General features: G+C 41.0%; 1 protein-coding gene across 4 annotated transcripts in view; it reads left to right on the forward strand.

Moving 5' to 3' along the window:
• The window catches only part of MACROD2 (mono-ADP ribosylhydrolase 2), an 851,553-nt gene that overhangs the window by 750,112 nt on the left and 78,835 nt on the right, over positions 1-22,606 (forward strand). For all 4 annotated transcript variants that reach the window (XM_077176111.1, XM_077176112.1, XM_054629913.2 and 1 more), the window contains one exon: positions 21,125-21,206. In XM_077176111.1, coding sequence (XP_077032226.1) covers positions 21,125-21,206 — 82 coding nt within the window. The remainder of the gene's footprint in view (positions 1-21,124; positions 21,207-22,606) is intronic.

Here is a 22,606-nt window from a genome sequence, read left to right on the forward strand (position 1 = left end):
TACTTCAGATGATGAAAGTAACCAACAGACTGAGGTCTGACTGCTTTAAAAGTCAGGGGAGCCACAAGGCACAGTGGCAGGAGTACAGCTTGGACAAACAGGGATGGAATAGTGCTGTGAGCAGCTTCCTTGAAAGAGAAAGGATTACTCACAGCACACAGTCAAGCATTTAGGAACAGTGTTTCTTCTTCCAAGGAGTCTTGGGAGGCTAGAAAGAGTAAGGGATAGGTAAAAAGTAAAGTTGAATGAGGAAGACCTTGTGCACAGGGTGGCCCCATCACACACATGACTGTGCTGTGCTGGAAGGACCACGTGCCATTTGTGGTCATGCACATGCAAGGAGTTTTTAATGTAGGCATCTGTAGATCATATCAACTCTGCATAACAAGGAGCAGGACATTGCTACTTGTAATTAATGCTTCTTAACATGTAAATTTATTCACAGAGCCAAAAATGTTGTGAATATATTTTAAGTTGATACAAATACAGACAGAATGAAGTGAGGAAGAGGTGATGTCATCATATTTGTAAGGGCTCATAATAGAAATGTATATTTTCATAAAGCATACATCAGAGCCCCAGGGAGAAGGCAGTACCTTAAAAAGATAAACATACTTTCAGCATGCTGTTTGACCCTTGCTTTTATTTCTTTTCCCTCAGCTACTTAAGCCCACTAGAAATTGTCCTCATTAGAGTATCACTTGACAACACATCAAGTGGTTTGCTTACAACAGTGGTATTTTAAAAGAAAGCTAAAGTGTAAATCTTTAAACTAAATGAATATGAAAGTTGTTAAGATTATTTTTGTAATACTTCTCAGTGAAAGGAGAACACAGCTGGCAGGTGGAAATCTTAACACATAAATGTTAGTGTCTGGAAACTGCACAGAATTATTTAGCCTATTAGCTTTTAATCAGGTGATCCTTGCACTTAACCTTATTTTCTAAACTCAGGCTGTGCCCAATATTTACCTGCAGGTAATGAGGTAATGCTGTATGTGGAGGACACCTGCTTATTTCTTGGGCTTCTGTTTTCTAGCTTTGGCATTCTAACAGCTTGTCAGAGAGACAGACATCTGGAATGTGATTATAATTGGAGGTGACTGAAATTGTCTCTTACAGCATTTTTTTTTTTGTGCAGAAGATGGGGGATTTGTTCAAAATTTTGGAAGGTATCTTATTTTCTTAGTTAAAAGCAGAATTCATTGGAAGATGCAGCCTCCGTTTTTCCTCGGTCCTTTTATGCCCCTGGTTTGGGGTCAGAGACTAGTTTTTGGTCTGAGAAATTTTACCTTGACATTTATAGTGATTTATAGGGGGAACCTTTCTAAAAAGAAACAACACTTGATAATATGAGACTGGTTAAATATCTGTCTGCCCAGAATGCACATTTGCCTTTATTACCATATGTAAGCATCTAGGAAACTTCCACATTTTTCAGGACTTGTAGCCTGAACTTGTTTCACTTTATTTCACCGTTTGTAAAAGACATATTATTCTCATTATTCATCTTTTCCGATCTGTAATTGTGCTCATTTTAGTCAGGGCTGAAAGAAGTCTCAGCACAAAATCATAGCTGTTCTTTTCATCAGTTCAGCCCTTCTCCTGGCACATTGTGCTGCCTTTCCAAAAATACAGCTCTCTTCTGCTCCCCTTATGTGTCTGGAATAGTCTTTTCCTTTGTGTGCAGCCTGAGCCCTGTAAACATGGACACGGTAGGAGTCCTTTAATAAATTAGCTGTTAGCACATTCAAAACTCCTAAATGATGGGGTGTTTGCTGGAGCAAGGGAGGAATTTTCATCAGATCAGAAGCTGTTCTCATGCTGGGAGTCACAGCTCTGGAAGCTGCCACCAGTGTTATTAGCAGCACATCCCTGGCATGCCAGGAGAGCCCAGAGATCAATGCTTAACCCTTCCACTGCCCTGGGCACTTAATTGGTCATCCAAATGAGAGTGAGAGAAACCCATCCATAGGCACTGTGCAGAGAATCAGAGTTTTCTCTAATAACAGAGGTCTCCATCCCAGAAATGCAAGCAATCAAAAGCATTATTTTAGTGCAATAACCTTTGGTACTTGAGTCAGATCCAGAGGCAGGAGGTCAGCATGGATACCCCATATCTAGTTTTATTTCCTTCCCTGTATCACAGGCTTTGCACAGCAGCTCTAAACAATATGCCAGCTGCATTGGAGATGATTTAGTTGTTGGAAATAGATTCCTGCAGGATTATAGGTGTGATCACAGTGCCTGACTCTTGAGACCTCTCTCAATAACAAGTCCTGTTATTGATTTGCCTTTGTGCTGAGAAGTGAGGCAATCAGAGGGGATGGATATAGATAAGCACATTTCCACTTCCATGAGGACTGGTTAGAGTCTGCTGAGAATCCCATTGCTTTGGAAGAGAAAAATGCCCAGTTGCTTTCCAAGATATTAATCTGTTTGTGATTACTTTATTAAAAATACCTCTGACTGTTCCTGTAGCATTGTCATTTATAGGTTTAGCCACATAATCATCTCCTGATATTTGCTAGCTATTTTTGTTCTCTCTTATTTATTTAAACATTTTGCCATCAAAGACTTAAATGATGCATTCAGATAATGGCCACAGGTAGTTGCTTTAACAAGACAGTCACCAGAAAAATTGCTGTTTTAATACCAGCCTGTTATGACCATTCCCTGTCAGACTGCAAGAAAAGCAGTGTCATATGAGGGTAAACCTCACCACTTTCAGGGGAAATCATGTCAATACCAAGCAGACAGGAGTTTAGCAGCAGAAGACAGGAAAAAACCACAACTATTTCTTTGTAGACTATCTAGCTGTGTATTAGGTATAATATTCCTAGGAGTGCCTCTGTAAATGGAAACAGGCAGGGGAAATGCTGCATGCCTGCCTAACCTCTGCTCATGCTAATGAGAAAATCCTTGGCCTGCCTTCAGTCAGTGTTGCTGTTTTTCTTGGAAGGCTTGCAGGGCATCTTACATGGTATGTAATGCACAATGTCTGCCTAAATATGCTTTATGAAGTGTTTTGTGTATATCTGTTCTTGGAGATTTGGCATTGTCTGGTGGGCTTTTAAAGAATTGGCCTTGAAACACAGCCATCCTCCAAAAAAACACCTACCAGAAAGCAGAGACCCAAACAGCCTCCCAACACACCAGCTTTGGTAATTCAATACCACCACCCATTCCTTTGCTGTTAAATTGATGCCTTTTGGCCCCTAACATCATGAGCCTGACAAAAGAACTAGAAAGGACCCCACAGCTTGAAAACTTAAGCTATTTTGGCCTCTAACAAAAGCCTTTGCTTTGAAAAAGAAAAGATATTTGTTAAACTACTTAAGGAGTTAATTTTCAGGCACTGAAGGCAGCTGAGATACAAAAAAATGAGAGCTAAAAAAACTATGTTAAAACAAGCATTGCAAGACAATTTTTTTCTGTCAGGAAATTAAAACAGTAGTTTGTGGATGCTGATTCTGCTGCAGATTCAGTGCTGAAGAAGAATGTGGCCCAAGGGGCAAACCCTCCACCCTGCACATCAGCAATGATCTTCCAATTTACTGTGTGGTTCTGTCCTTTCCTGTTTCCAGGCTTATGTGAAGAGAACTGGACCCAGGGCCAGGGGCTGGGGAGGAGGAGGAATGTGGGGTGTATGTTCTGCTACCTTTTATTATTGATTTCCCAAAATTAGAAGTCTCTTTCTAATAGAGAGGAGGCTGAAAAGCAATCAATAGTGTTTATCTTACAAGGCAGTAGTTCAAACTGCAGTGGAAAGTGCTGTAATTCACCCTTTCTCTTGTTACTGATTAGTGCAGTGCTCCACAACAACTCTGGGTTTTACTGCTGAAAATCCCTTAATTATGCACTCCCCAAATATGTTAAAAATAATCTAAAAGTGTTAGGCATTTCTGGCTTTATCTTCCTCTTCCAGTACTCATATTCTGTTTGCACCTCACTCCACCTTAGCTATGTGATTTGTATTGGGATGATGTTGGGTTTTTTTTTGGTTCATTTCACTTTATTATGTCTCAGCAGAGCTGTGGCATCCACTTAGATATCCTTACTGCAATTGTTTCATGATGAGATCAGATTGCTGCTGTGGATACATCACAAAAACAAGTAAGAGAAAATTCAGGCTACCTTGCTTCGTTTTGATGAGCTGCTGTAGCCTGGCTTCACAGGAGGGGGAAAATAAAGAAAAAAAAATAAAAGGAAAAAAAGAGAGGAAAGGAAAAAAGAAAAAAAATTCCATCAAAGTAGCACCAAATTAAGGCAGAGAACTTCATAAACAAACACAACTTGAACATAAAGGAAGTACATTGTTTTGAAAGTTATGATGGGGTAAAAAACCCATTAAAACTCCTAAAATCTGTGATTTGTATATTTGTATTATTTCAACAGAAATCATATTGTGGTTCTTGATTTAAAATATTTGTAATGGCTGCTTTCTGTAGCTTTCAGGCTTCAAAACCCGTGGCTGTACAGTTTATTTCAAACAATTTTCTTTTCAAGTTGTACTGATGTTCACTGAAGGAATCCTGTCTGCAACACCTCCCAACTCACCAGCTTGGATTATGGACCCTGAGATCAAGCAATTCACACTCACAGGAGCTGGCAACAGGCAATATGATTGAAGTAATTACCTTTGCAGATAAATGCTGATAACAGGTCAGGTTGAAACCTTCCATGCAGGAAGCCCCACAAAGGCTTCCAAGGCTACAGGCAAGATCCTCTCAAGGTTATTTTTGAGTTTTCTTGAGCTTTTTTTGTTAGTGAAGGAAAAGTTAGGATAGTGATAGCTTTGTGACTGGGAGCTGCAGCTGAGTGCAGCTCCTTGGCTTGCTCCATGCCTGGCAGCATTGCAGCAGCAGGTTCTTCATTTCACTGGGATTATTCCCCAGTGCAGCATTCCAGGCTCCTGTGAGAGAGCTCAGAAACACAGGTCCAAGTGGCAGTACATCCTGCAGCACGTGGGAGGAAAAGTGCAGCAGAAAACAAAAGCTTGTTTCCAGAGCTGTTCCTTCTGCTGCTGCTTCAGATCATCAGAGCTGCTTCTTTGGTGTTCCAGGGGAAAACAACCCATTCTACAAAAAAAGATGGCAGCTCCCTTTTCAGTGCAGCAAAGAGAAAATATCCACCTAAAGACATTTATATACAGGCAATGGAAGGAGGGAAGTGACCCACCTTCCAGGAGTGTGCAGTGGCCATCACGGGTGAGCCTGGCCCAAGCCCCCTCATCATTAAAGAATCCCAACTGAGTGCAGTGTGAACAGGTCACAGCCAGAGCAACCCTGTAAATCATACTGGGGAGTTTCAACCAGGTCACCTGCCTCTGCTTTGGTGTTTTTCTGGTGCTCCTCAACTTCTGAAGAATGGAAAATGCAGTCTTATTGTTGCCAGCTCTTGTGATATTTGATGTTTCTCTGAAAGCTTGGGCTTTGAAGGCTTAGACAAGACAAAGATTTTCTTTTCTTAAGCTATTTCATGTGTGCTTTTAATATATTCTGGTCTTTTGTAGCTGGAGAAAGCAGGTGAGAGCATGACCTGAGTTCCTAAAAGCTCAGAAATGACAAGGCAGAAGAGATGCCCACATTTATTAGTTTGTGAAATGCTGTGATTTTTTAAGCTGTCGTGATTAAGGCTGTAAATATGGTGCTTACAACCACAGTATGTTTTTAGTTCTGCAGGCAGTGTGAGGTAGTATGAACAGAATGCTGTGTTAGTGCCACAGGAGTTCAATCACTCAAACAGAATTTCTTGGTAGGCAGAGTTGCCTTCTAAGAAGGAAGGTGCCATCTTCATCCTGCACAGTAACTGAAAAATAATAAAAGTCTTCCTCCCCCAAGATAGCATCATCTTGCCATTGATCAAGAGGCAGCTCAAACCATCAGATGGCATCCCTTGAAAACTGACATTTTTGGAGATGGCAGATTTGAAATGTTACAGTTATAGGAGGACTTCCATTATCTGTATTATAAATCCACGTTTTAGAGAGTTGTAATTTAACCATATACAGTCACTGTGCGTTGACTCTTGGCATAAAAATCACAGCTCTGGAGCAGATATTTTTATAAGGGAAGATATTTGAGAAAACTGATTTTCAGAGATTTAGATATGTTCAACTTATCTCTTAGCACATTAGTCTTACAGAAGTGAAATTTGAGTGAGTTACCAGACACAAGAATGTGGAGCTTTGGGTGGGTATGACATGATCCACAGTGAGTAATCATTTGGTTTTGATGGTGATGAATAATGTAAATGCAGGGACATGCTGTGTGGGTTTTAACATGGGACTACTGAACATGGGAGTCAGAAGCTAAATCAGGTGGAGCTGTCTCCAGGATCAGCTTTGTGGATGCTCCACACATCCATGTGGATGCTCCTGCATAGTTGCAGGTGAAATCAGAAGTAAAGAATCTGGAAGGAGCTGCTTGACTCCATAGGTGTTGCAGTCACGTCCTGGCTGTGTGGTGTGAAAGAGAGCCACAAATTACCCTTTCTGTGAGATCAAGAACTCCTCGTCCTCTCCACACTCAAGGCTGCAGAGAACCAAGGTTGCAGGGAATAGGTTGGAGTTATTAAAAAGAGGTGCCAGATAAACCCACATCACTTCTGGGAGTTGATTGTTGGAATTGAAATGGTTTATCTACTGTATTTGCATGAGATATGCTTTTATTCTTTCCTTTGTTCCCCCTCCCCCTACAGCAGATATACAGCCAGTGTAGAGTTTTACATAAGTCTGGAACTTATTATTGAATAATGTATGTATCTGGAATCCTGACAGGGCCATATGGATTTTTTAACACCTAGCATTACTGAACCTTTGGAGCATCTGCATGAAAGCGAGGTGCCAGGCAGGAGGCTTTGTTGTGGAAAATTGCTGTAGCCCTCCAGGAGCCAAATTGACCTGCACCAGCCCAGCCCAGCCTGCTGTGTCACAGCAGCTGACTCTCCCCTGCCCTTTCCCTATTCCTGTCTAGCTGAAATGAGATAAAGATGTTGCTTTCTGAGTGGCAAAGACTGAGAGCTCACCACAGAGCCAGGCAGAATTAGAGCAGGAGCTGAGCAATGTTTTGACAGGCTTGGAGCACCCTTCATTTTGAGCATGGGGCCCCCCAAAGCTCAGCTTGTCCATGCAAGTCCTGCACAGCCACGTGATGCTGGGAGCTGCTCTGGGATCTCGCTGTGTTTACCTTATGGATAAGATATGCAGTGTAGCTGCCCCTTGCCCCCAGAAAGGTTTGTAAGCTGACACAATAAACCCTGTAAAAGGTTTCATCTGTTCAAAGCCAGTCAGTTCAAATATAATTTATTTCTTTTCTTTCTTTTTAAGAGTCCCCGAAATAATTTCTCTTGTTTCGAGTGGAGCAAATCTGTCCAAACTTTACAGAGCAATGTTGACCACATCAGATATTTCCCACTCTTGTTTCTCTTTCTCCATTAATTGGAGAATAAAAAATGATGCTGAGTAAACACACCTATCTGTTATCAAGGGTACAGTAGGGGAGTTGTTAATAGGGATGGGTGCAGTGTGTTACAGACAAGGTTCTGAACATCCAGAAATACTTTTACCAGAGAAATTCTTGGCTAGGTTAATCCCACACAGACTAATTTATAATATGGATAGGCATGTGTTTAAACAAATACAAGGCATGCATAAAATATCTCCTGATTTGAGAGCTATAACAAGGATAAGAGCGTATTACCACCAGGTCAGCCAGGAAGCTGGAAACATGGAGCTGACTTGTTCACAGGTGGTACTTAGGCCAGCTGTAAGTCATCATTGTTCCTCTTAACTAATCAGGAGAATGATGTAGTTTTATTGGTTTCTGGTTATTTTAGACTTTCCCCTGTGAATGTGATCATGGAGAAATAACTTTGTGCAAGGCAGGGATAGCCAGGCTTGTTTTTTTTCAAGACAGATGCAACAGATGTGCTTGTAGGTACAAAACATGACCCTTGTGAAAGCTCTCTGAGCTCTCATTTGGGAAGGAAAGCTCACAGTCATGGCATCTCCTCAGTCACAAAAGATAGAGGAGAGAAAAACAAAGTCCAGTCAGAGGGGGATTAGAGGGAAGCATGTCACAGCAATGATAGGGATAGATAATGATGATACCATCATTCTTACATAATCACTTTTTTACACAATCTCCTTTCCACCAGGAGATCAGAAAATAATCTAAGGCCTACAACTCTCACAAAGATGAGAGGGAGTCCCAATGCTGTGTTGCAGCCATTACACCTGCTGCACCTTGTACAGGCCAAAGAGAATGAGTTAAATCACAGCTAACACTAGTGAGGCATTCTTCTCAAATATTCTGTGCAAATGAGAATGCAATTAAGTGTTTACAATCTCTCTATACAATGTTAATTACAGAGTTTTGAAGGAACTGTATACCTGGTATATATTGAGAAGGACTCAGTAACGAATGTGTTGCAGAAAATTTCCAGCTGGAGTCCAAATAGGACCATTTAAAGATGTTTTACTGAACAGAAGTGCCAAATCTCTAGGTTAGGGTTTGGCAGTGAACCAAAAACACTTTCCACAAGAAGTGATTATTATGTATGATTCATACAGTGTGTCCACATGAGTGAAAATAATACTGTTTAGCTCTCAGTGCTCAAAGTGCTTTTACATTTTCAGAGTGCTGTGCACACATTACTTAATTAATGGAATAAAGTAAGTTACATTTTTATGCATTTAGCATTGACATTTTGACAATAAATGGTTTTGGAGACTTTATATGCATCAGTGCATTTGAGCAGCTTGTATAAATTGTTCTGATGTTCTCAATTTTATTTGAGCATCTTCTTAGTAATTTAGATGCATTTTACCTTATGATGAGGAGATAGATAGAACTAAGGTTATCTGTTGACAGCAACGTACCATAAAAAGGCAACTTCTTGTCCTTTCTAGTAAATCATAAATCTGCTCACTTGCTCGTGCTCTGCAATCCACACAGCAGAGCTAAACACACTGGTGGAAGTCAAAACCCGCTAAGAGCCATCATTAGTATTCTAACTGCAGAAACAGAGCTCCATCCACAAGATGGATTTTGTGGAATTGGTAAACCCAATGTTAAGCATAGGGGCTTGGTAAAGTGCTGGAACATCTGCTGGCTGTTTTCAGAGGACTGTCAGCCTATTACCATCTATTAAAATTAATTTAGAAGCGATCCCTTAGAGATGAATCTCATTTTTCCCCTATTGATTCCTATGAAAAGTGTTGGCATGCTGTCGACATTTATATCCCATTGGTTTTGGGACTTTTCCTAAACAACCTATATTAGACTTGCAATATCCTCTGTCAGGAAGGCATCTGTCAATTGCATCAAGCTGGCTTAATGACCTTTTACGTGAGGGCATTTTGGCTGGATTGCTGTCCCAGCTCACAATGCCAAATCTATAATCTCATCTGCTCTCAAGCACAGATCTTCCTTCCTGGTCCCAGCCTCTCACAGCTACAGACATCCCAAAAGCAGGCTCTGAGGTGCAGCCATTCCATGAGTTGACCCAGTCACCAGCTCAAGTTCTTGAGTGTTTGGGAATAAGTATTTTACATCCAATTTGCCTGACTTGCTGCTCATTGTTCCTCCTGACCTCAGTTCTGATGAGCAAGAAACATGCAGAGGTTGCATTTAGGTCATGCTGACTCTTGGCTTGGGTTCCTTCAGGATGCTGGGAATCAAGCATTGCAAAATCTTAGAAAAATAGCTCATCATTCTACAGCCACTATTTAACAAAAATAGCATTATTTTGTTGAACCCACCTGAGGGTTTCAGGCACAAATAGGGTGTACCTCTAGACATGCAGTAAGCAAAGGATCCTGAGTTGATCTCATTTTTCGAAGAGACACTGGAGTGTGAGCATCCTGGGAATGGAAGTGTTTTTTCTAGTAGTACTGTTAATTTAATATTAAATTTAATTTTTGTCTGGTTCTGTCTTTTTCTGGTGGCAAAAAGATTATCTCCAGTATTAGAGCAAGACATATACAGTATTTAAGAAAATCAGCCTTTGTCCTTGGAAAATGGTCTTTAATAGCTTGCGTTAGTGAGATTAATTTGATCTCTAAATGACAAATAATGTAATCATAAAACATTCTCTTCAAGGAGAGAGATTAGGTAATATTTACTTAAATGATTCAGTACAGGTTTTAGTAAGAGCAATGGTGCTGCTGTCATATTTTTTGAAAAATCCTTTTGCCAGGATTTCTTCTCCTGGGAAGCTGAGGAGCCTCAGAGAAAAATGAAAACAATAATTATCTGATTGCTTCTCCTGTGTTTTGCTGCTTTGGAATGTAGTTAGAGATTGCTTATCCAACAGGTGGTTGTTTGATTGGTTTTATGTGACTTGTTTTAACTTAATGACCAATCACCATCAGCTGTGTCGGGACTCTAGACAAGGTCACGAGTTTTTCATTAGTATCTTGTTAAGCCTTCTGTCTATATCCTTTGTCTATTCTTTTGTATAGTTTAGTATAGCATTCTTTAATCAAAGTACATAAAATAATAAATTAGCCTTCTAAGAACATGAAGTCAGATTCTTAATTCCTCCTTCGTCCTGGAGACCCTGAAAATACCACACAATGGTTTCAGAGCTGTTTCAAGTTATGCCATACGGCCTTTTTTCTTGGGAATGCAGGTCTGTTACCCCTTTGCTTTGCTTCCACAACAGGAGTTTTAATCTGTTGTGGAAGCAAAGCAAATTTGCTTTTAATTTAAGTTCCTCATTGGTTAGGAATTAATAACTTTCTCTACTAGTGTTGTCTCTACCCATGCTCTTCTCAAACAGAGATTGAGGTGCTGTGAGGAGAACTTGCAGTACATTGCTGCAGGTTAGGTGAGCCCTTTTCATCCCCTGAAAGTGCAGCTTTTATGACATCTGTTGAATTTTTGGAAACCTGGATGTAGTCAGACAAAATTGGTGACCGTGTGCTGCTGTCATCTTCCCAGCAGGGTGGGAAGCATTTGGTTGCACTGCCCCAAAACCCCTGTGAAATCATCAGCCTTTGGATAAAGAGTGACAAATGTGAACATTAATGGAGGATGAAGGAGAGAGATGAGAGGGAAATATTCAGTGGGAGTTTTCTTCTGGACTGCTCTCATTTACAATAGGTTTGAGAAACTTCATCACATCATGTATTTTGAAAAGCTTCCTGAGACGAAACTTTCTGGGTTAGATGTTTATATAATTTTGTACGTGGGAGTTATCTGTCCTCTTCTGATGAAAATACTTTAAAAAGTTGTGGTTTAACCAACTTTGTAAGATCCAGCCAGATTTCCTTTCCAATAATTTAGAAAATAACGTGAAAACAGCTGGAAAGTGTCCCAGCCCCTGAGGTGGGGTGAAACCTTTGTTCAGCCTCAGTGAGAAAATTGTTGCTGAGTTTAGCATGACTGCCGTTTTACCCTGCCCATAGCAGTGCACTTAAAAAGTTGTTTCAACCATCATCATCTTCCAGGAATTGTTTCTCCTGCCCTTTTTCTGCAGTTCAACCATTGTGCACCCTTCAGGAGCCTCAGCAACAGCAGCAGGGAGCTTTGCTTTCCAGGACAATGGATCCCCATTGCTCTTCCTCCTGGTTCCCAGTGCCCTGCGGTGCTGTCTCCTCCTGACACTGGCTCCAGCATCCAAACTTAAATTACTCAGAATTTAGCCACAGGAACCATTCACCCAGAGAAATTGTGCATGTCCCATTTGTTGTATTCAAGGAAAGGCTGGATTGGGCCCTCAGCAACCTGATCTAGTGGGAGACATCCCTGTCTGTGGCAGGGGGATTGCAGCTAGATGCTCTTTAAGGTCTCTTCCAACCCAAACCTGTGATTTTCTGATTCTCATACCTGTCTTAAGTGTAGGAGGTGTCATCACTTGGTCTCTCTGTGTGGTTTTAACTCCTGGGGCTGTTTTGTATTCAAAATCTTGCAGCAGCCACTAGGATAGTGAAAAGGAGGTGATCACATTTCTGTGTTCAAACATATTTTGGTTTTTGAGTGGTAGAGTCTGAGCAAGTAATGCTGATTCTCCTGCTGGTCTTGGGAAGGAGTGGCAATTTTATCAGTAGATATTATGTGGTGCTGCAAGAAAACTGGCACAAAACATCAAGACCATGAGAATTTTCCAAAGTGACAGCTCAATCCAGCAGAGCTGGAGCACAGCAGCTCTTGGGAATTAGTCTATCACAGGTTCAGTGCCCAGATGGGTTTAGGATGCTCATAATCATAGGGAACTTTGGGATATTTAAGTCCAACTTTCAGTAAAAAGATGGTGAAAAACTGATGTTGTAAGGTAAAATGTGATGCAAAACTTGGCTTATGGGATCACAACACCCTGCTTGATTGTATGCCACAATTCCATCTTATTCAGCGAAGCTCCACAATGAGGATATAATGATAACTCTAAGTAAGCTGATGATTTATCTCCTCCATAAGGCATGGTTGTTGTAAAACTGCCTATCAGATATTTTCAGAGTACTATCCTTCACAAGCCCTTATTTAATGCAGTTATATTTGCATGCACACCCTCTCTTCCCATTTGCCATTTGTCACTGAGATAGCAAATTACATTCATCAGAATCCATTCATTCCCCCGGTTTCGCTGAATACAGGAATATCTTGGCTGTGTCAGCTGCCCTATGACTGGGAGCTGTGAAAAATGGAGGTTGCCTTCAGCTATTCCAAACCTGTATCTTCAAAGGACAGTAGGTATTAAGCTGGAAAAGATTAATGGGCTCGATGTCATCGTGTTTGTGTGGCATAGAAGTGAATTGTGCAGATTGATGGATATCTTGGTAAAAACAAATGCATTCTTAAACTACTCTCCTGGCCCTTCCCTGGCAAATTTTAGTGACCATCAAAAGAAATATACTGAGATGTTCCCTTAAATCCTAGACTGGTTTTACACGTTTTTTCACCTTTAGGAAAATGAAAAACTTTTTGTAGTTGAGAACAAAACCACATGTGGACTATTAAGGACTGGTTATTTTATAGCCTGTCTGTGTTTATATTACCACTACAGGACTGTCACATCTTATTTGTCATATAATTGTGCAGTAAGTAACTGGGACATACACAAATGGCCGACAACAAAATTGTGAATTCCTGTGAAAATGCTGTTACAATTTCTTGTTTGAGATCCGGGTTGGTTCTTTAGGACAACCATTCTGCTTGTCAGGCAGATGCTTTGTTCACGCACAAAAAAGGACCAGCTCAGCACAAAGAAGGCCAAAAGGGAACGCTCTACCTGCCCTTGAATAATACACTGTATTAAAAAAGTATTGAAGGTATTCACAGAGTGAATTCTCTCACAAAGAATAAGTAACTCTTAAAAAACAATCAATGTATAAGGGGAAAAGAGTTATCAGTATTGATTCACACAATACACGGATGCATTGAAAATATATTTCCACCAGAGGAAAAGCAGTGGTGTGCAGTGAAGCTTGTGAACTTTGCATGTGACCATTCATAGGAATTATTTTTTCCATCTGTAGCATCTTTGGTCAAAAGAGAATGGGAGGAAAAAACCCAGGGTCTTACTCTACTTCTGCTGTTCTTGTTCCTCTGTGACTTTGGGCACATCAAATCTTCACCTGACAGCAGGGATCTGTCAGAACTATCACAAAACTGTAATGCTGACCTGTGCTTGAGAACTGTGGGTAGAAGTGGTTCTCCACTGGAAAGTTTTGTGGGTTTTAGTATGCTTCAGTTATGTGGAGACCAGCTTGGGCCACAGTGATAACTGCACTGGTGTGTCTGGTAGCTGTGTGATACTGGGAGTATCAACAGCCCTCAGCTGTTGAATATGAGCAGACATGTAGGACCAGACACAAAGGACAGGGAGAGACATTCTGGCCATATTTTGAATTTTTATTGAGTTTCAATGTTAAAGTAAACGTTTTGGTTTAGAGGCAGAGATTGTTGCAAAGCCTTATGTACTAGGATGCTGTTTGTATTAATATTTTAAGCTGGTAATAAATTTCTAGTGGGCTTTTTGTTGATTTTGGTTTGGTTTTCTGAATTGCCCTGGGACTTTTAATTATCTTTCACTCCAAGCTAAGTATGTGTTCCATCATGAAGGAGGATATTAAAGCACGAATAATAACTTTCTAATTCTGTTTTTTAACTACAGTAGGACCAGCATAGAAACCATTTCACTCTATGATAAGCATGAATAATTTTATAATTCATATGGTTTCTATTTTTTTCCTTCAATGGCTAACTAAGTAATACGATGGTTTAAGTAAGAGTTGCTTCTTTACAGCTAGTTTTCCACAGGTATTTGCTCTTGATGCAATATCATAACTCTCCATTAAAACCATTACTTGCAAGAGGCTTGCAGTAATGTAAATTCTTTTATTTAGCTTTGGATTCCAAAGAATTTCAAAATTCAAGTCCTTGAAAAGCAGAGAGCAGTATCCTGAAGGAGTACATTTCTCCCTGGATTAAAGGGTAATCCAGAGATGTCCTGTTTGCCTGAAGCTGGGCTCATTTGTGGGATTGCAAGGTCAAGTAAACACAGGGTGTTTTGGCTCAGGTCTGCAGTGGATTTGAAGCTGTGCCAAGAGAAAAGCTCTTAAGGCTAGGTGAATAGCTTTGTGAACATCATCACACAGTTCGTTGATTGTCAAATTCACCGTATCACCAGTCTGACACCTCTGCCCTGCTTAAATCTTGTTCCCAGGATGAAGGCAGCACCAAAGCTTTCTATTTGCCATAAATACTTGACTGAAGTTCTTTTCAGGAGTAATTCTGCGATTATAGACCATGATGTCATGCCAAAAGGAGCAGACAGTCAGCTAGGCTTTATGCTCTAATGGTTTCTGTGAAATTAGTAATAATACCAGGAGGCTGATTTTTAATTTACAGTGCTATGAAATTAATATTTATAGGGCCTGAACTTCAGAAAGCATGTGAAAACTTTTGGCATCAACCCTGCTGGTCTCCAAGGGGAGATGCAGTCCTGTCTTCTCTGTTTGGTCAGGCAGGCTGCTATCTGGACAGCTGGCCAGATGTTCATGGTGCTCAGGAAAGGCAGCATCTCTGGCAAAGTGGATCACAGCTGCTGGAAGGTATATGGCAGATGGCTGTGTTATTCTACAAAGCTGGTGTTTCCATCTGTTGGGTGGAATAGGATTACCAGAGGATCAAATCAGGCAGAGGGTAGACTGAAGGGGAGACTGCCAGCGCCAAGAGAGAATATCATCTACCAGTTCTTTAGCAGGGCAGGATGAGATGTTGGTCTCTGTTCTTCTGCATGTTCAGTGCATCAGCTCAGTTACAGGCAGAGAGGAACTCTGTCAGAAAAACAGAAAGAGATGGCAAATAAAAAATAGAAAGAGATGACAAAAAGAAAGAGATGGCAAATAAAGTCCCTGAAGATAAGCAAGAAAGAGATATGGACCTCAGAACAGAGAACTGAGCCCTTCTTACAGAAGTAGAAGAGATTTTACATCATGTCCGGGGACCAGCTACCACTGGTCCTAGAGTGCATTAAAAATCTCTTGCTCCTTATTCTGAGCTGCTCACAGCTGAGATATTGATTCTGTGAGAGCATGCCTTGAAAACCTGACTTGGGTTGCTTTGTTCTCACTGGTCTCTAAAACTGAAGTTTTGCCAGGCAATGAAAGCTAACAGGGCTGCCCATGGAAACATGGTCCAAACAAAGGAAAAGGTCCAACATTGTTGAATCACAAGAAGGCTCAGGTTGGGAGGGGCCTTACAGATCATCTCATTCCAAACCCTCTGCCTTGGGGGTCTTTTACCAGACCAGGTTGCTCAAAGCCCCATAAAATTTTGAACATTCAGAGTTCCTTTCTTACAGGCCTTGTAGTCAAGGCATATTGATGGGTTCAGGCAGCTCTGAACTGTGACTATTAAGGATATCTTGGAGAAAGTATGTGACATTCAAGGTAATTAAATGTCTCTATCAGAAGAACTTGAATTCTTGAGGAGGTAAATTTTCTGTCTGGTGCTACAAAGTATAGGTGCTGATGCAAGCATGCTGAAGTCAATAAAAAAAAATCTCTGGTTTGCTTCACTGAAGTTTTAATTAAATCCATGTGATTTTGATAAACTAAAAATGTTTCTACAAGCTTCTGGTGTTCACTGTTGCCTTATGACAGTAGGTCCTAATGGGATCAGGCAGGAGTGTTTCATGGCATGGATTTGCTACATCTACAAAGAGCAGAAAGCTGCTTCCTTCTCTTTGTGCTGTATGATCATTATTTGATTTAGGATTGGGAAAAAATTTTTGCAAGTTCTCATTGTTTTTCTGTCATGTATTTTCTGGTAAGATTTAAGTGATGATGAAACTTTCTGATGCATATAAAAAGCAGTCACTTCCTGCTAGGTAAATGTCTTGGTGCTGGAGACATGCATGAAATACTTGGGAGTGCTGAAACGCACTTGGGCTTGTTTTCATTGCAAGCTGTTATTTTGTTAGGGCACGGGGTGGCAACGACATGGAAACACTCATTATATGAAATAGTCTAGAAAGCCTTTTGATCAGTTTTGCTTCAGATGTGTGTTTGATCTGTCCAGCTCATTACTTGGGTGTACATACAACTATACTTGTGAAAGCATTTGGCATGTCCTGTGGCTTGTGCTTGGCAGTAGCTCTTTAAAGCAATGTATAGGTGCACAGCCAGGTGTTCCTGTCCCCTAAGCAGGCAGGGAAATGAAGCCAGAGGAATCACACAACCTGCCCGAGACCACAGCAAAAGAGCTGAGATAAAAGCATAGATATGTTTGATGCTAAAATACAGAGAGAATCACAGACAGGCTTGGGTTGGAAGGGATCTTAAAGTTCATCTCATCACAGCCCCCCTGCCACAGCCGGGAACACCTTCCACTAGATCAGGATACTCAGAGCCCCATCCAGCCTGGCCTTGAACACTTCCAGGAATGGGGCAGCCACAGCTTCTCTGGGCAACCTGTGCCTCACCACCCTTATTGTGAGGAATTTCTTCCTAACTGCTAATCTTAATCTCTTCTCTTTTAGTTTAAAACCATTCCCCCTTATCCTATCTCTGTATGTCCACGTAAGAAATCGCTCTCTTTTTTATATCGATACAGCTGTAAATTCTACTATAGCAGCAGCTGCATGCAGAGATGTGCATGTAAACATGCAGTGTCCTCCCACACAATGCAGTAGAGGGGAGGGAGGGCCCTTTAGGACAAGTTTAAGGGACCCTCAGCAGCTTTCCATCATTCCTGTGCATGTCCCTGAGCACCCGCCTGCCCAGCCTTCCATGGAGCTCCCACAGACCATCTGTGAGTGAACTCACCCAAGGTGCAGCAACTCACCAATAAATTAAAAACTCACAACATGTAAAGAGCTCTCAAAGCCACCAAATAACAAAACCCCAAAGATCAAAAACCAAGAAGAAATATCCTTGCCACTTCCTTTGCACTAAGATCAGTGCTGCTCTTAGACCAACTGTGCTTTTATACCCATATCTCATTAGTTGAAAACACCAGTGGAGATGTTTTCAGTTTGAGATATGGCTGTGTCCTTCTAAAACTCTGGTGTTAGGGTCCATTCTACTGCAAAAAATGTGTCCAAGGCCAGTCTGAGTGGGGCTTGGAGGAATCAGATCTGGTGGAAGGTGTTCTTGCCCATGATGGGGGAATTGGAGCTGGATCATCTTTGAGGTCACTTCCAACCCAAACCATTCTGTGATTCTAAAAAAATAGCCTGAGTCCTGTAAGCCCTGCAGAAGTTTACTAATTCTTATCAGGTGCTGCTAACAAAAGCACCTGGAAGCTATTCCCATCAAAATTAAATAAAGCCAGGAAAGCAGGGCCCAAGGTAAAAAAAAAACCCAAAACAATCAAATGTACTCACAGCCTTGAGCTGTGAAGGTGCCTAAGTGAACAGCTCATGCATTTTAACTCCCTTCTTCCTGTGCTGCAGTGCTCTTGATTTTGGGGTTCTTTGATCCACCTATTCATAGCTGCAAAGTGAGCAGAATTTAATCAGGCTCTGACAGGGCATGGCTGATTTTAATACCAGCCTTCAAAAAAAGAGCTGTCAGTCAGGGGATGAGCTTTAATACCTTCAGCCTGGAGTTCCTTTACAGTTCTGCTGCAGTTGAGTGGTGCTTGGTCAGCAGGGGAGGAGCTGGGCATCTGCAAAAGGCTCTGGGGGTCTCACCTGGGCCCTGTCCTCATCCTCTACAAAGGGGTGCTGTGACACTCTAATGAAGGTGGCATTGCCAGGCCACGTGAGAGGAGAGATTTCCTTGTTGAATAAGGAGTGGCTCTCCTAACTGTCCCAAAAATCCCGCTGAGCTTTTGTGGGCCAGCAGGAAAAGTAGGTTTATAGTTGCTTGGATTTCCTTTATTGTAGCTGGAATGGGCATAGTGAAGACAAGTTTTGCTTTCCCTACGTAATCTCAAGTTATTTTAGCTGGGGACGTTAGATAAAATAGCCAGTGACTGGAAGAATGATAGAACAGGGGTTAATTTCAGATTTACTATCTGCCAACACATGCCATGCAATCAGATAAACACAGGATTTCAGCTGTCATCACAATATCTTATGCATACTTAAAAATAGAGCAGTTTTTCTCACATCAAGAAGAAATGGAACAGGTTTATATATAGGATGTGTACAGTCAGGAGGCTAGAAATTTTGAAATAGTCTGCCAATTCTAGAGAGATTCCCTATTTTTAAATTAAGGAATTATATTAGAAGGAGTAGAAATTCTCATGGAGAAGTTTTACTATTGCAAGCTGCACTGAATAAATAAAAGTAAAGGGAACATCTTGAGAAGTTGGACTATACAGAATGAGGCAAATTTCTGTAGGATTTTCAGCAGAGAATATGGGACTATGCAGAGACTCAGAAACTTCTCTGTATGGGAATATCCTTCCTCCTCTGCTTTATACATTTCTGTCCTTGCTCTTTTGTCTGTTCTGGTTCGTTGGGCCTATCACTTTTAATGCTTGAAAGTCTGCAAGGCAGAGAGGGAAGATGACAATCTAGCAACACCCAGAAATATCCCGATCCAATTTTCACAAGAAGTGTAATTTAAGCACTTGCTGATTAAAGCCTCCCTCCTGAAAACAACCAACTTAGGTTATAGAATAGTTTGGGTTGGTAGGGACCTTAGAGATCATGTCAAATCTCACGTAGGTAAAATGTAACACTTCTTGGCAATGCTGCTTTACGTTATGAATTTGTGAGTATGGAGATGAGTATGGCTTTTTGGCTTGAGCCCATAACTAGTATTCTAGAATTTGAGTTTTTTATTATATCCCTTTATAAGAGTAGCTGATACCCTGGTCCAGAACATTTTTAAGATCCAGCCTGGTTTGTTTACGAGGGATGCACAGAACAGCTTGGCTCCGTAAGCATCGTATGAGCAGACAGCAGCAGGCAGTTTTCTTGCTGAAAAATCTGCTGATAGGCTTCCCTGCTCTGCTGCCTTTTCTCCTGCTCACAAGCCTCCTTCTTCCTTAACACCAACACAGCTTGTACCTTCAGTCTCATAGAGTGTCATAGAATCGGTAAGGTTGGACATCTCCAAGGTCTTCACGTTCAACCTTTGGGTGAATTCCACTTTTCCCACTGGATGGTAAAATGGATGGGAACTCCATCACATCCCTGGGGAGCCTGTTCTAGTGCTTAACCACTCTTTCAATGAGGAGGTTTTTCCAAATACTGAACCTGAAGCTCCCCTGGTGCAACTTGAGTCCATTACCCCTTTACTATTGCTAGTTGTGGTATTACATACCTAGTCTGATCATTCAGATGACATCATCCCAGCTGAGGTTTTGTCATCACCTCTTGTTCCAGCCTGTCCCTGTTAGTAGCTGCTGGTATTTTCCAGCATAGCCTGTGCTTGCCTGCTCTCATCCCCCTCTGGATTCTACTGGGCTGTGCCAAAGGGAGCTCAAAAATGAAGTCCTGAGCTGTTCAGCATAACAGAGTCTTTAAAGCCAAGGCTTGGACTTCACTTCTAAGACCAGCTGCAGCAAAAGGACAGCATTTTCTACTGAAGATAAGGGAAAGAATTTACATCTTGAGAGTGTTCCTCTCACTGTTTCCCTGCAGGAGGGGAGGCTTGTGATTTTTCTAGCACATGCAAAAAGGCACTCTTGAGGAGTTGTGCTGTGACAGATTGTCCTATTGCCCGTGGAGACACCGTGACAGCATAAGATGCCAAGTTTCCTATTGCTTCATCCCGTTGTGGTTAACCTCTCATGCACTTCAGAAAAAGAAATGATTACTGGGTTGCAGGTCCCTCAGCTCAGCTGTAAGAGGGTCTTTTTGTTTTCCACAGCACCCCTCCAAGCTGGGTTTTGGCTAGAGAGGCGTTTTGTGCTGGGCAATGCAAATAAATAACTCAAAGGTATTGCAAGGCTGAAGTTCAGTGTGTGTGGTTTTTAGCCTTAAAGGCTTTAGATTTCTTGGTTTTGTTTTATTTAGCTTTTTAATTATTTTTGGTCTGTTTCAGAAAAGCTTTTCACATACAGTGATCTCCCAAAAGAATTTATTTGAACTCATTGGTGGGTGGTGCATACATTATGGGCTGTGGTTTCATTGATATGCTCAGCCTCGCTAAGTAGATGGCATATTAAATGTTTTATTTACCCTGTGTGCTACCTGTCATCTAATCAGCTTTTGTGTTTTTGCTGCATTCTATTTGTATTACAGTGAGAATAAGTGGTTTCATGTAAATTAAAACCACATGAAACCTTTTAAAGCCATTTTAAAATACTAAATGGGTTTGCAAATAGGTTTGTTGGACAAGGATTGGAAAAAGAGCTCTTTGCTTACCCATTTACTCTTCTGTATGCTTATTAGGAGTCCCCACATGACTTTTTCATCAAACATTGCATCCCAGTTCTCATCTGGAATGCCAAAGTCATTTATACTGTGCTCGAGAGCAGTTTGCATAAACAAGAGGCAGTTAACAAAGAATACAGTTGTGAGCTGTGATTGCAAAGGTTATATTATAAATTACAACACAGATGTACAATAAAGTCAAGACATGCAGCCCTGTTTCCTTGTTTGCCTGAAGCATAAAAGCACATTGGCTTAAAAGTTTCTTTGCCTTTATTGACTGTTGTTGCCGACATGGATGATCGTGATGCTTTCACTGTGAATCATTTTGTTTCTTACAGGTGGATCGTATCATCTTCTGCGTCTTTTTGGAGGTTGACTACAAAATTTTCAAGAAGAAAATGGGCGAGTTTTTCCCTCTAGGTAGGTGTAGTAATCCAGCACCATTTGACTTTAAAAAAGCACGCAGAAAAAAATGCAACAGTTGGCATCTCTTCTTCCTTCCAAAGCCAAATACTGAAATGTGAACTTTCTTCAAAGATCAGCTGCACATAGAGGCTCTGATCCTGGACAAATGAAGACATTTAAAATGTGTGAACCATTTAAGCAATGTCTAATACTGCTTTTGTATGCTCAGTACAGCTAATCTCTTAATTCCATGCTGTAGGTGTGTCTTTTCCCAAAACTTGGTGCATGGCACTGGCTCTCCTGACTCCTGAGAAGGAAATTATTTGCACTAATGTATATAGCTCCTAGTGTATATTGCTTTTCCATACACTTTGTACACACTTTGGTCTTTCATTAACAATGCTGGTGAGGTTGCTCTGGGTCTGAAAAGATACCACAGGGGTTAAAGCCCAGCTGTGTCTGAATGAGGAGTTTAAACTTGAACTGTCCCTGTGTAAGAATGAGTGGGAGAAAGATGGCTCTCACTGGAGCACTTGGGAAATGTTAGCCATTCATCTTGGATTTCACACAGGAGGTTGCTTTCTAGATTTAAGGAAACCTGGTGGATAGTAAATTTGCTAATCCCCCTCCTCCAATAAACCTGGGATTTTTTTTTTATCGCACATCATTAGAAATCGGCTCTCTGTAATTTTATCAACCCTAAAACTCCTCCCATTCTATTTTGCTTTGTGCTTACATCAGTCCAACTATGTGTGAAAAGATCCAGATTTTAGTGTTCTGTTTTATCTCCCAATACTCCCCATGCTGTCTGTCAAGTGGAAATGGCCCTGGAGTAATAAGAAGCAGAGCTTTGGTGTGTTCAGGAGTTCCATTAATTTCACAGGACTGTGTTGTCACTGTAGCCTTAGTGGTTTTTTCCTTTTGTTCTGTCTGGTAGCATAGAAATTGTGATATTTTTGTCTAATCTCACTAGAACAAAGCTTTTTTTGTAGATGACTTTGTAATTGCCAGTTTGCAGTGATTGGCAGCTGAAACTTAAAGACCTATTGAATTATTCAGGTAGCATCAAATGATGTCTAACCACTTAATAATATTCTTGTCTGGAGCCCACTGAACATGCATTTCAAGAAGCTGCATTCATATCTAATCCATTCATTGGGTGATTTTAATTTTTTGTCAGCGTACCCAACCCAAAGGATAAAGTGGCAGTACCCTGCCTACTGCTGCTGGCTGTGTTCCTGCCCTTCAGATTAAGTGAGAGAAGAATATAGCATCAATTTGTCAACAAGTCAAGATCATTAATGCTCACTTTCATCTCTAAGGCCTTGGAAATCATGTGTAAAGCCTGGTATTATTTCTATAAATGTAAAACCCACCTGGGTTTGAAAGTTTGAGAGACAAGATGCTTCAGAGCT

The sequence above is a fragment of the Agelaius phoeniceus genome, chromosome 3, assembly GCF_051311805.1.
Source record: "Agelaius phoeniceus isolate bAgePho1 chromosome 3, bAgePho1.hap1, whole genome shotgun sequence".
NCBI lineage: Eukaryota > Metazoa > Chordata > Aves > Passeriformes > Icteridae > Agelaius > Agelaius phoeniceus.